At 48.1% G+C, this 15,000-nt stretch overlaps 1 protein-coding gene across 1 annotated transcript in view; it reads left to right on the top strand.

The window, feature by feature from the left end:
* LOC132452895 (suppressor of tumorigenicity 14 protein) overlaps window positions 1–15,000 on the top strand; it is a 27,260-nt gene that overhangs the window by 9,649 nt on the left and 2,611 nt on the right. Inside the window, exons 6-18 of the mRNA XM_060045731.1 lie at window positions 1–123; window positions 688–783; window positions 1,305–1,527; window positions 2,497–2,639; window positions 4,265–4,362; window positions 4,717–4,826; window positions 6,369–6,502; window positions 7,663–7,767; window positions 7,954–8,064; window positions 9,698–9,811; window positions 11,493–11,612; window positions 12,619–12,802; window positions 14,204–14,475. The exon at window positions 1–123 is cut by the window's left edge and continues 68 nt beyond it. Of these exons, the coding sequence (XP_059901714.1) occupies window positions 1–123; window positions 688–783; window positions 1,305–1,527; window positions 2,497–2,639; window positions 4,265–4,362; window positions 4,717–4,826; window positions 6,369–6,502; window positions 7,663–7,767; window positions 7,954–8,064; window positions 9,698–9,811; window positions 11,493–11,612; window positions 12,619–12,802; window positions 14,204–14,475 (1,833 nt within the window). The remainder of the gene's footprint in view (window positions 124–687; window positions 784–1,304; window positions 1,528–2,496; window positions 2,640–4,264; window positions 4,363–4,716; window positions 4,827–6,368; window positions 6,503–7,662; window positions 7,768–7,953; window positions 8,065–9,697; window positions 9,812–11,492; window positions 11,613–12,618; window positions 12,803–14,203; window positions 14,476–15,000) is intronic.

The following is a 15,000-nucleotide window of genomic DNA, read 5'->3' as shown; positions in this document are numbered from 1 at the left end:
CGATCCGGAGATGGAGCCCCGCCCGGACACAGCGACGGTTGCCAGGCAGCAACAAACTCAAGGATAGCCGCAACGAGGAGCGCTACCTGCTGGAGCGTGACGACGAGATGCTGAAACTGCTCGGTAGGAAAGAGCACCTGATGGCCGACACATGAACACATGAACACATCAATAACCAATGCAATGTTAACTCCTTTACACTCTCTCTCCTATCCTCAATAACCAATGCAATGTTAACTCCTTTACACTCTCTCTCCTATCCTCAATAACCAATGCAATGTTAACTCCTTTACACACTCTCCTCCCCTCAATAAGCAATGCAATGTTAACTCCTTTCACACTCTCTCTCCTACCCTCACACACTTCATAAGGGGGCCCCAGACTGTCTCTGTAATAAATACTTTCCCATTGCCATGTTAACAAAAGTGATCACATCCCACAACCCCCGCCCTGCTGCGACCCCTATTGGGAGGCAGGCCCCTTCTGAAGACCACTGCTTAAGATACTGGTTTGAGCATCCCCTTGTCCTATAGACGGACAGCCGACATGTTACAACTTTGTATCTCAAGGGCACAGGATCTGCCATTACACATGGATCCAATACAAAGCCTTATCCAGTTGTATTCACACTCTGAAATTGTTGAACTATGAACCCCTCGTTGATGTTATTCTTATAAACATGGACAGGGTTGAACCCTGAGGATTTCGACTCAGATGACAAAGCAGACAAGTTTAAAAACCCCAACAGCATCCAGGGTGGGAAGTGGCAGCTGGGCTTCCAAGGTGAGCAGACACAAACTCAAAAATAGTCAAACTATTTGACCAAATAGCTTGTCCTCAGCCACGTCTTTGAAATTAGCTTGATGCTAGGGTTGGAGTACCGTGTTTGTGAGCCCTCTGTGTGATAAGCTTGATGCTATGATCAGTACAATAGATGCTCTGCAGTGCATCAGGATGAAGTATAATAATAATCTGCAGGATGTAGTATACTAATAATAACGTACTTACATTATTCTCTTTTATTGTCCATATTTAACGCTGGTTCCTAGACTTTATCCTTGATCCTTATCCTGCAAGCGTCTCGTGCTTTCTCTTTTTACATTCTTGTGGATATTTAACTTTAGTATCTTTATTGTCCGTAGAATCCATGTGGATATTTTATCACCTTGTTTGTGTTGTATGTGTGCTGTGTGTGATGTCTTTATGCTACTGGGACTTTGAATTTCCCCTGGGGATCAATAAAGTATCCATCTATCTATCTATCTATCTGATGATAATAACCTAGGTTCTCCCCTGCACCCCAGCCATGTCCTTCGACCTGTACGCTAAGTACGGTAACAACCGCACGCTGAGCCTGGTGAGCCCCAAGCGGCCGTACTACCAGTGGCGCCTGCGCGTGCCCTCGGGCCACCTGGTGCGTCTGGTGGTCCTCACTCTGCACGCCGGTGCCACGCCCGGGAGCTGCACCGCGCACAAGCTGTCCGCCTACGACTTCCTGCTGCCGCTGCAGAACAAGATCATCGCCCGGTGGGTGGGGGGGGGCTCCCTGATGGGTGGGGGGTGGGGGTATGGTGGGTGGGGGTACTCCCTGATGGGTGGTTGGGTGGGGTTACGGTGGGTGGGGACTGGTCCAAGAGCAGAGGATCTGTTCTCGCTCAGGACAGATGCACCTCACACTGGAGAATAGAACTATCAATCAACCCTCAACAAAATATACAGCATCAAAAGAAATGGTTAAACAATATGAACATAGGGACAGCAGGAATAGATATGAGGAATATATAAAATGCATATACCACAACGTATTTTCAGAGTTTAGAATTTGTGGAATATAGAATATGGGAAATATACAGTAGATATAAAATGCCTCCAAGCCAAAACAGAACAGTCATCCAATATGCTTGTCTATAAAACATAAAGTACAGTGTATGCTCAGGGTATAATATCGGGGATAGTGTAGTGGGCAACAGGCAGAGAGGTTTGATGCTGTGATTCAGTCGGAGGCTCTCTCTCTCTGATAAAGACTCAATGGGTGTCTGCTGAAGAACTGAAGAGCAATAGGCCGCTCAAAGAACAGGGAGTAGGGTCGTTCACAGAATGCTTCTTTGTGAACCCGTAGTCCTCCATGAATGGTCCTTCATGTCAGATATTAAAGAGAAAAGTAGTTTGATTTGTTTGGTCACGGATGTCTCTAAAGGGAGACAATGTATATTCCTATGCTTTTATTTAATTAAATAACTGCTCTAAACTGATTCTTGAAAAAATGGTTGGTTCTATCAAATTGGTTCCTAAAGGAGTATAGACTGCACAATGTAACTGGAAATACATGCTTTACCTTCCATGATAAACAGAAACGACTGATCTTTGGGTGTTTCTCAAATGAGAGCATACTGTTTATATCGGCTGCATCAGAGATAGACTGGCACTGAGCATGGCATTTTGGATGTGTTGCGTGTATTTGATGATGTATGTGTGATGTGTACGGGGTGTTTCCAGGTGGTGTGGGATGCCCATGACCGGGTCGTCTCCGGTCATGAAGCTGACCTCCTCTGGCAACGTGATGCTGGTCACCTTCTCCTTCAGCAGACAGAGGGACGGGGCCGTCTTCAAGGCCTACTTCCAGGCCATCCCCAAAGCAGGTCTGAGCTGACACACACACACACACACACACACACACACACACACACACACACACACACACACACACACACACACACACACACACACACACACACACGCAGGCACGCACACAAGCACGCACGCATGCACACACGCACGCACACACGCACACGCATAGACACACACGTATGAGGGGCCGCCTGGGACAGAATTCATACTTGGTCTTACACCCACTATTATAATCTCGCATTTACACCACTATACCAATACACAAACACTATTATACTCCTTTTACATGTATGTATGCAAGTCTATGGTCATGAGTATAGTAGTGTATGTGAGAGAGTATAGTAGTGTATGTGAGAGAGTATAGTTGTGTATGTGAGAGAGTATAGTTGTTTATGCAAGAGAATAAAATAGTGTGTGTGAGAGAGAATAGTATTTTGTGTGAGAAAGTATACTAGTGTGTGTGAGAGAGTTTGACTGAAACGGAAGTGAGTTTGATTCCTCAGTTCCTGATTGGCTGACAGAAGAGGCGGTAGCTTCTGGCGCTCAAAATACTGCGCTGTCACTTCATTCTGGAATTTCCAGTAATGTTGTTATGTTGCGTTCACACCAAAAAAATGTTTGGGCGCTTGTTTGCGTGGTCGCCTGAGTTTGAGAGAGGCTTCGTCTTGTGACCGCCAATTCATTCTCAACCATGGCCACCGTTTTGGATTCATAATATCACCCGTTCTATCAAATATTCTAATCTAGAAACCTCCGGGGGCTCCGCCGTGAGTCCAGGAGCTCTATATCTAAACATTATAAGATGATATAATATATAGATATCTTTATAATATAATATTGTAGAGTCACAGGGTTTGGGGTGGGCCTTAGCGGGGGAGCTCTCGTGGGGATTCGGCTTCACAGGATTTGTTGTGGTTACCGGCGTTATCCTGGTTACACGTCTTGTGTGTGTTCCAACGGTTTATTACCGGTGGTATCTAATAAGTCGCTGTCTGAGCAATACTTCATTCACTGCCTCTTCCGTGGTCATTACAATTGAACCACGACAGGGAGGAGTAAGAGATTGTTGACATTTGCGGACTCCCGAGAACCCGACACAGTCGTTAAGATTCATGATATCATCCGGAGGCGCACACAGCTTTTGGCCGTTATATTATATATTATATTATACAGATATCTATATATTATATCTCATTTTATTTAGATATAGAGCTCCAGAACCCCTCTCCGGAGCTCCCGTAGTGTTCTAGATTAGAATATTTTATAGAGCGGATGATATTATGAATCCTAAACGACTGCGTCTGTTTTTCTGACGTCTCTGGTACTTCCACAACGCGGGCAACAAGATATATAAACACATGAATTACACACACACACATAGAAATACACACACACACACACACACACACACACACACACACACACACATCAAAATAGCCATAAACACATGCATATAGACACATATGGTCATCGGCATCGGTGAAGGGATAAGGTATAAGAAGAAACTCAAACGCACAAATCCCACCCACGTACACACTTAATACAGACTGATTTATTGCTATTCAGAGGATTGTGTGGTGTCCGTGTGTGTCGGCGGTGGTAGCGATCAACATATGATGTTTGCCTCCCCCTGCAGGCTGTGGAGGGTCAATATCCTCCTGGAACGGTTCCCTTACCTCCCCCTACTACCCAGCCCACTACCCCCCCAACGTGGACTGCTCCTGGACCATACGGGTAAGACAGAGACAGTGGGTGTCTGATTGTGTGTGTGTGTGTGTGTGTGTGTGTGTGTATGGGGGGGTGTGGGTTTGTGGTTTTGGCTGTGGCTATGTGTTGATGTGTGCATGGGTTTATGTGCACGACATTGTATTTATTTGTGTGCGTGTGTGTTGTTTTGTGTGTGAGTGCATGTGAGTGAACAAAAGATACATTCAGAGAACATTTAATTCAAGCCGATTGAGCGACGTTGTGTTGTGTTAGTGTTTAGTTTAACCTCATCACACTATCTGTGTGTGTGTGCGCGAGTGTGTGTGAGTGTGTGCGTTTGTTTAGCCCTCTTTCTGCTCTCCCCGCCGGTGTCACTTCCAGGCTCCGTTGCCAGGATACCTGATCTCCGTGACGATAGTAACCTTGGACATTCAGGACTCCTCGTCCTCGGATGGCTGTGAAAAGGATTGGCTGGACATCAGAGGTGTTAAGTACGTAGAAAAAAGAGAAGGAACAGTGGTGTAATCCGACCATCGCTGGTTCAAATCCCTCCCCAAAAAAACAATCCTGGCACACAAAGTCAACGGGCAACAATGATTACTTTAGTCTCGGATCTCATGAGCAAGGCACACAAGGCCCTCACAAAAAGAGAATCTGGTTAGCCTGATATCATTGACAAGAATCATAAATCCTTACCTACATTAACCCAAATGTTTCCAACAACACGAAATGCGTAGTTTTATTCACAGTAACAGTGTCTCACTCTGTGATCTCCCCTTACCTTTACCTCCAAGGAAACACTAATCCAGTTTCGACTTATATATATATTGATAGAATATAATAATATCCATCTCGCTTACTACTGGAAGACAATGTTATATTGGTTATTATTTATATGATTAAGGATATATACCACGGGCCACCCCGTTTATTCATGATAGAGTTACCAACAATGATTAGATATAAATTACTTTCGCTTTAAAGGATTTCATCAGCTGAAATTTCAGTATTCTTTCACATTACTTAGAGCTTGTTTTATCTCATGTTGTCGGTTGAAGATTGGGTCGATAGTATTATATGAGAGGGTTTTTTATTGGTGAGTTAGTGGTTGGTGCGGTACATTGGTGCGGTACATTGATTCAATTAAAAGGCAGAGGTGTCCTGGTATAAAATCAATGCACACCCTTGGAACCTGAGTGTGAAATACAGTGGGTCTCGGGGGCCAGAAAAGCCTTGATTTGTCACAGAAGACCCCCTGAAAGCCTCACAGCGACATTTTGGGGGGTCTCTGTAAAAGCGCATTGGAAAAGGCCCCTCCACGTCACCAAGAGAAGGCCACAGAAACTGAGTGTGTCAGGACTCCACCCCTGGAGCACCAGGTAGGGCCCCCCCCTCCGCTGGTACCATCTATCGCCTTGTTTCCACATAGCGATGCGGTCCGGTGCGGTGCAGCTAGCTGGAGTAGTTTAGGTGCAGTTAGGTTCAGCTCTGTGACTTGTGTTTTCAGCGCCGACAGTACCCTTATGGTAGGGCGGGGTTTAAGCCGGATGGCGATAGCCGCGGCAGCTACGTAAGCATCATGACCTCATAGCAGCCCAACACAGTTTAGCCTGCTAATAAATCCAAGGAAAAAGAAGAACGCGACACAATGAACAAAGAGCAACAATGTAGGACGTCCAAGAAGAACGTCATACTTTTGCGCGACATTTTCTTCAATAAACCTAGTTTTCGCCGTTGTCCAAAAATGCCTGGCGGGTACTGTGTTTGTTTGTTATTATCCCCCTGTCGCACGGAAGGGACGATTCTGTCGACCAATCAACGGACGGCGTGTATAGCTCAAACTTGTTGGCACCCTAGGTACCCCAACGGAGGAGTACTGCGAGATGAGTACGGCTCATCGCGGCTCAGTCCGGACCCCGCCCACTTTAGGCGGTGAAAACGCGAACCGTGCCGCACCTTTGCACACCGAACTGACCCGCATCCGCCGGTGGAAACGCGCCATCAAATAACACAGTGTTTCCCCCCTCTTCCAGGCTGTGTAACCCCGTGTCAGAGAGCAGCAGGAAGCGCATCTACTCGTCTCCAGTCACCCTCCACTTCCACTCGGATGAATCCGTCACTCACAAGGGCTTCTACCTGCTGTACCGCTCCTTCTCCACGGAGAACGGTGAGGCTGTCACTCACAAGGGGGTTCTACCTGCTCTACCGCTCAGGCTGTCACTCACAGAGGGTTCTACCTACTCTACCGCTCAGGCTGTCACTCACAGAGGGTTCTACCTGCTCTACCGCTCAGGCTGTCACTCACAAGGGGCTTCTACCTGCTCTACCGCTCAGACTGTCACTCACAGAGGGTTCTACCTGCTCTACCGCTCAGGCTGTCACTCACAAGGGGCTTCTACCTGCTCTACCGCTCAGACTGTCACTCACAGGGGCTTCTACCTGCTCTACCGCTCAGGCTGTCACTCACAAGGGGCTTCTACCTGCTCTACCGCTCAGGCTGTCACTCACAAGGGGCTTCTACCTGCTCTACCGCTCAGGCTGTCACTCACAGAGGGTTCTACCTGCTCTACCGCTCAGGCTGTCACTCACAGGGGCTTCTACCTGCTCTACCGCTCAGGCTGTCACTCACAAGGGGCTTCTACCTGCTCTACCGCTCAGGCTGTCACTCACAAGGGGCTTCTACCTGCTCTACCGCTCAGACTGTCACTCACAGGGGCTTCTACCTGCTCTACCGCTCAGGCTGTCACTCACAGGGGCTTCTACCTGCTCTACCGCTCCTTCTCCCCGGAGGACGTTGAGGCCTGACACCAACTTCACTCGTTAGGGTTAGGTAGGGTTACACTCGTTTCATGATCAGACCACCAGTGTGAAACCAATCCACTGCTTGTGGCTTGGTAGGGTCCGGTGCATGACCTGGTGGTGGCTCCGTTGACCCAATGGGGCTCCAAATCGTCTAACAGCTGCTTATGGGAACAGCAGTTTGTCGTTGGTTAAATGAGTCCTCTAGTGGTTGCCACACGCGAGAGACATTACACGGCATTACATGTGTAGCGGTTCAGAGCAGTGATGCGGTTTAGTGTTTTGTGATGTTCCCTACCCTGACTTTTAAAGCCCTGATGAAACATAAAGTGCCTTAAAGACGCTGGGGCCTCCCGTGTCCCAGTAAATCAACCCTATCTTCCCCTTATGGCCCTGATGTCCCTGAAGCAAATCATTTATGTGCCCAAAAATAATAGGACATCAGTCCTATGCCAAGCCGCTGTACAGGAATACTGAGCTCTCCTCTGTGGCTCTTTGGTGAGACTAGGTCTGTCTTCTGGTCCTCAGCGTGTCCTCGCCAGTTCCGCTGTGGGGATGGCCGCTGCGTCCCACTGAGGAAGGTGTGTGACGGCGTCAGGGACTGCTCCGACGGACGGGACGAGACCAAGTGTCGTGAGTAGCTCATCATGTTTATGGAAGATGGATCCTGGTCCAGATTTTGTTTTTTAATGTCATAAAATACGTTATAAACAGTATATAACCGTCAATAACTGTAGGACATACAAATGTGTGTGGGTGTGTGTGCGTTTGTAATTAACCATGTGTATTTATATGTAACTTTGAGTGTGTGTGTTGCAGCGTCATGTAAGCCCGGGGACGTGTCCTGTGGGAACGGAGAATGTAAACCTCCAGGGAGCCGGTGCCTCGGCCAGGCCCCCTGTGGAGAGAGCAGTGAGGAGGGCAGCTGTGGTACGCCCCCTGACACGACCTCCCTCCGTCCGCACTGTGGACCCAACCGTACCGCAACGCACCCATTTGCATTACACTACCAGTTTAAGCACGACGTGCTGCCGTACCCTACCGTACCGTACATCACCGTACTCTACCGTGCCGTACCATACAGTAACACACCATACCGTACCGTACCATACAATAACACACCATACCGTACCGTACCATACAGTACCACACAGTACCGTACCCTACCGTACCCTACCGTACATCAATGTACTCTACCGTACTATACAGTAACACACCGTACCGTACCGTACCGTACCATACAGTACCACACAGTACCGTACCCTACCGTACATCACCGTACCGTACCGTACCTGACAGTAACACACCGTACCGTACCGCACCGTACCGTACATCACCGTACCGTACCGTACCTTACAGTAACACCGTACCGTACCACACCACACCGTACCGTACATCACCGTACCGTACCGTACCGTACCGTACCGTACCGTACCGTACCCTACCGTACCCTACCGTACCGTATCGTACATCACCGTACCATACCGTACATCACCGTACCGTACCGTACCATACCGTACCGTACCGTACCCTACCGTACCGTATCGTACATCACCGTACCGTACCGTACATCACCGTACCGTATCGTACCGTACCATACAGTACCACACAGTACCGTACCCTACCGAACCGTACCTCACCGTACATCTCCGTACCGTACCTTACCGTACTCCACCGTACATCTCCGTACCGTACCCTGCCTTACAGTACCACACCGTACCGTACCTGACAGTAACACACCGTACTGTACCGCACCGTACCGTACATCACCGTACCGTACCTTACAGTAACACCGTACCGTACCACACCGTACCGTACCGTACCGTACCACACCGTACCGTACCGTACATCACCGTACCTTACAGTAACACTGTACCGTACCACACCGTACCGTACCGTACCGTACCACACCGTACCGTACCGTACATCACCGTACCATACCGTACATCACCGTACCGTACCGTACCGTACCACACCGTACCGTACCCTACCGTACCGTATCGTACATCACCGTACCGTACCGTACATCACCGTACCGTATCGTACCGTACCATACAGTACCACACAGTACCGTACCCTACTGAACCGTACCTCACCGTACATCTCCGTACCGTACCTTACCGTACTCCACCGTACATCTCCGTACCGTACCCTGCCTTACAGTACCACACCGTACCGTACCCTACCCTACCGCACCTTACACTACCGTACCGTACTGTACCCTACCCTACCCTCCCGTACTGTATTTCAATATTAAAAGCGTTTTTTTCAGAATATCTGTATACCATGTGAAACATGGTCCAATGTGTCTACAGGACTAATATGAAATGAATGGCCTCTCAATGAGCTGTTGAGAGCAGAGAAGGGGAAATATTGAAGGTCAAACTGAATAAGTGGTAGCCTATAATATTAAACTAGATAGGCAATAAAAGTGTGAGTGATGTTGCGTCATTGACTGAAGACAATCATTCGAACCATGCCGGGCCAGTACAGTGCAGTGTGTGTGTCTGTGTGTCTGTGTGTGGGTGTGCGTGTGTGTCTGTGTGTGTCGGTGTTTCTTTAGGAGGGAAGTGTTTCCACATGTGTCCCAACAAGGTGTGTGTGCCCAAGTCCTCGGTGTGTGACGGAGTGCTGGACTGCAGGGACCGCAGTGACGAGCTCAACTGCAGCAAAGCCAGTGAGTGGGAGCTGTCATGTCTATGTGGTTATGGTGTTGATATCATAGTTCATATCTCACTGGAACCTCCTCTTATTAGTTTGTATGTGGCCAGTGGTTAGGATATACGACTGCTAGACACCTCACACCACTTAAAGGTGTATGATGAGTATGGGTACAAGGAAAATAGGTTAAAGGGGCGATATCATGCTTTTTCGAATTTTCCCCTTCCTTAAGACTGTTATATGACGTATACATTGTGTACGTCTGCAAAGATCGAAAAATCGGAGTCCGAGCCAGGGGCAGTATTTGCGCCCACTGAGAACGCCCATCAATAAGTGTGTGAAACCGATTAAGGATATGGGTAATTTGGTCCATCTATGTATCAATTGTGTGCCTGTATCGACGAGGGGGCAATAATTAGCTGAAATAATATAATAATATGTGTCTATAGTTGGGGTAATTTTGACACCTCAATAAATAAATCCCTGTTTTGACACAGTAAATAGTGTAGGGATCTACTTCTCGCATTTTCTGTCAAAAACATTATTACTGATTTTCTATTGTTTATTTTATAGCCTGAAAAGGTACCAAATGTTATCATCAAATTCAGCAGTCTAGGTAGTGTTTTCTCTCATTTTCTCCTATTAAATTACGTTGTCCACGTACAGCGAGATACGATATTCTATGTCTCAGACTTTAATTCCTGTAATGACAGCATTCTTGTGAATTGCCATGGCAAGTGGCTCAATAGCCAGGACAAAAAGTAAGGGAGAGAGGTGGCAGCCCTGTCTCATTCCTCGGTGAGGCCTAAATGGTGTTGACACAAGTCCATTAGTTAGTATTTCAGCTTGTGGGTTGGTGAACTAAAGCTGAACCCATCTGAGAAAAATGTACAACCACACCACATCTCTGCAGGACATCACATAGGTATTGCCACTCTACCCAGTCGAAGGCCTGCTCTGAGTCCGACGACAGGATATAGTGGTCAGGGAGGCCAGACCTCTCGAAAATATAATATTAAGCAAAGTCCTTGTATTGTGGAAGTCCTGTCTACCCTGTACCAATCCACTCTGGTCCAAATGGACCATTTGAGGCATTTGAGGCAACCTCCTCACCAGTACTTTACTTCAAATCTTAAGGTCAATATTTAGAAGTGAGATCAGTCTTTAAGAGCCACACTGGGTTGGCGTCTTTCCAGGCTTCAGAAACTGTGAAATTTATAATTTGGCCTCTCAGAAAAGCTTTAAATGCTTCCCATCTCACAGATGAAGTTGTCTGATTAGTGTTGGTTTCAAAGTACAAATCTATTTGTCTTCCAATATGCTCTATAAAGCTTTGGTCCCTCAGCCAGATTGGTTGTTAGCGCCACCTAGAGGGGGGCGGTACCACATTGGAAAATGTTGCAAGAAGCAAGGTTGGGGCGTGATCTGAAATAAGGGGTATTTCTAACATAGAGGCATGTGACCCTATTCTAGTAGTACCCCCAAATGCAATTATTAAAAAGGAGGAAATGCCCAATGATGTGTTAGTGTTGTCCTTGTGTCTTCGTCATTCAATATCAAACTATTTACATAGATGTGTATAGATATCAAACTATTCACATAGATATTTATGCATCCAACTATTCACATAGATATGTATATATCAAACTTCCTAAACACCTTAGTTAACTGCATGTTTTTAATCTTTCCTCCGTTAGACAACAAAGGTTGTCTGCCATCGTCCTACAAATGTGCCAGCGGGAAGTGTGTGAACAAGCTGAACCCCGAGTGTGACGGAGCCAAGGACTGCTCCGACGGCTCTGACGAGCAGCGCTGTGGTCAGTAATCTGCTCCCCTCACACTGACTACCGTCACTCTGTCATCGCCATATCAGTCAGTACCGTCACACTGTCTCTACCTCACTCTGTCATCGCCATATCAGTCAGTACCGTCACTCTGTCTCTACCTCACTCTGTCTCTACCTCACTGTGTCATCACCACATCAGTCAGTACCGTCACTCTGGCTCTACCTCACTCTGTCATCACCATACCAGTCAGTACCATCACACTGTCACTACCGTCACTCTGTCATCACCACATCAGTCAGTACTGTCCCTCTGTCTCTACCTCACTCTGTCATCGCCATATCAGTCAGTACCGTCACTCTGTCTCTACCTCACTCTGTCTCTACCTCACTCTGTCTCTACCTCACTCTGTCTCTACCTCACTCTGTCTCTACCTCACTGTGTCATCACCACATCAGTCAGTACCGTCACTCTGTCTCTACCTCACTCTGTCTCTACCTCACTCTGTCATCACCACATCAGTCAGTACCGTCACTCTGGCTCTACCTCACTCTGTCACTCGATCGCTCTGTAACACTACGTGAGTGTGTGATTCGGTGTCTGAGAGATAACATGGACCCTCCCCAGCCGGAGGCATGGTTTGGTCTGGGTGTATATTTGGTCTGGGTGTACTACAACTGACAAGGGCGGAGGCTGGGATAGGCGGTGTGCAGCTGTGAACACCGCGTGTGACTGCTTGCAGTCATAGTTCTGTCTTTCTTTTTATTGATCGGTTTGCAAAAGTCCCTCTCATTGTGATCTTTTAATCGATCTCTGCTCTCGTTGATAAAAGCTGGGCCTCCTCCCTCTCCTGCTCCCTTCCCTCCCCCCTCTCCTGCTCCCTCCCCTTCCCCCTCTCCTGCTCCCTTCCCTCCCCCCTCTCCTGCTCCCTTCCCTCCCCCCTCTCCTGCTCCCTTCCCTCCCCCCTCTCCTGCTCCCTCCCCTCCCCCCTCTCCTGCTCCCTCCCCTCCCCTCTCTCCCCCTCCCTCCCCCTTCCCAGGCTGTGGCACCAGACCCAGGAAGCGCTCTAAGATCGTGGGGGGTGCTGATGCAGGGGTGGGCTCGTGGCCCTGGCAGGTCAGCCTCCAGATGGACCGCTACGGTCACGTGTGTGGGGCCTCGCTGGTGTCCAGCCGCTGGCTTATCTCCGCCGCACACTGCTTCCAGGACTCCGACGCCATCAAGTAAGGCCTTGTTCACACTACCTCCGTCCGTGGACGCATCTCATTGACTTTGCATGAAAATGCTCGCGAAATGCATTGTGGGTCCGTCCGTCCATTCGGCTCCGTGGCCTGCGTCAAAGCAGCGGATCTGTCGGCCAATCAGATCTCGGTTATGCAAATACACTCCACACATCTACTGGATCCATTTTGCAATAACAAGCAGGAAAAAGCAGGAAAGATCCGGCCATTATATATTTTTTTTTATAGATTGTTTTAAGTCACCTGTTTGTGTAATCTTTTGTAGTCATATCCACACATCGGCTTTGTAGCGGGAAGCGATTTGATTGGCTGCAGTATGTGTCTACAAAGACTAGTCCCCTATACGTCAGACAAGACCCCGGTCATCTGTCGACGGACGAAAGTAGTGTGAACAAGGCGTCAGGATTCTGCTGTCATCGCCCTTTATCACATGACTGAGGCTGAGTACCGACAAAGCATACAATCACAATTGGAGAAGCAACAAACGATTTAGCAACTTTCTTTTAACCGTCCTACCCGGCTACCTGCCATAAGGCTAGCAGACCGGTTGCTAGAGCCAGTGAGCTAGCAACAAGTGCTGTCAAGCGATTTAAATATTTAATTGCGATTAATCGCATTAATGTCATAATTAACTCACGAGTAATCACGATTAATCTGAAAAAAAATTATATTCTAAATATCCCTTGATTTCTTTGTCCCATTATTTTTTTCTTTTTAATGCTCTTATCAACATGGAGAAGTGCATCGGCTTGCCTTGTGCAAATGGTTTTTTTTTTGCACAAGGCAAAAAGGGAGGTCTGGGATTTCTATGGTTAGATACGCTAGCTTTAAGTCTAGGTACAAAGGGGATCAAACTGAAAACAGTTAGCATCATCAACATCTCCAGCTCTGACATAGAGCTGGAGCTCTGTTATACTCAACAATAACAAAAACAAGCTGAGGTCCACCAACAGTTCAGAATAGGGCTTCAGAATGTAGACCCCACAGTGGGCCTCTACCACTATACGTTCATCAACCAGTTCCTCTGAGCTGCCCCTCTATGGGGGAGAGACCATGGCCCTCTCTGTCCCCAGTTCAGTTCAGTTCAGTACTTTTATTTATCCCAAAAGGGATATTTGGATTACAGCAGACACAATACAACGTATGAAGACATTAGACAAAACGACTTGACCAAATACAAACCAATAAAATAAAATACTGCTGTTCATTAAAAAAAGTTTATTCCATTTGAATTAAATTCTTAGAAAAATAAATCGCTTTAGTGCTGTTTGAAAGTACCGTCAAATTGTCACACTTCTGAAGTGCATTTATTGCACTAGGAATATAGGGACCTGAATACCTACTGCACCTTACCTGCACTGCCTCACTAACTGTCCTGCCCAGGTACTCGGACCCCCGGTCCTGGCGGGCCTTCATGGGCCTGCGGGCCATGAGCACGGGCAACGCGGGCGCTGCCACGCGGCCGATCCGCCGCATCGTGCTGCACCCCCAGTACGACCAGTTCACCTCGGACTACGACCTGGCGCTGCTGGAGCTCAGCGCGCCCGTGTTCTTCAGCGACCTGGTGCAGCCCGTCTGCGTGCCCGCGCCCTCCCACACCTTCAGCACCGCCACCAGCTGCTACGTCACCGGCTGGGGCGTGCTGATGGAGGACGGTGAGAGGCTGTTTCTCCTCGACAGTGTTAGAAGCTGCGTTTTTACCTTGTCTTTTTTACATGCGTACGCCCAACAGGGGTAACAGAGGACCTCATCCTGAGCAGAGGACCGATGGGCAGGAGAACGCTGAGAGCACAGAGGCTGAAATACTAACAGAACCTGGTGTAGAACCTCAAACGAGTTGCCCAGGTGGTCTGCTGGTTGTGGTTGATACAGGCTGTACATGGTGATGAGGGTACATGCTGTATGTCCCGGGAATGTCCCGGGGAGCGGGGGGGTTCTGTGGGGGGCCTCCAAGAGAGCTACTAGTGGGTCATGGTGATGGAGGTCTGTGAGGGACCGACGTGGTCACCCCGAGTATTGGGGCAAAAAAATCAAGGGGTGGCAATTCCGTTTGGAAGTTTTATTTCCTTCAAAAAAGTTCCAGAAATAAATAAACAATGTTTTTGAGTGTGAGAGACAGTGAGAAGGGGTTCCACTTTCTCACAGGGTCCATGCTGCATGTCCCTGAGGGGGGGGGGGGG

This window comes from Gadus macrocephalus, chromosome 23 (genome assembly GCF_031168955.1).
Source record: "Gadus macrocephalus chromosome 23, ASM3116895v1".
Lineage (NCBI taxonomy): Eukaryota > Metazoa > Chordata > Actinopteri > Gadiformes > Gadidae > Gadus > Gadus macrocephalus.
This window is presented reverse-complemented; position numbering and strand designations above follow the sequence as displayed.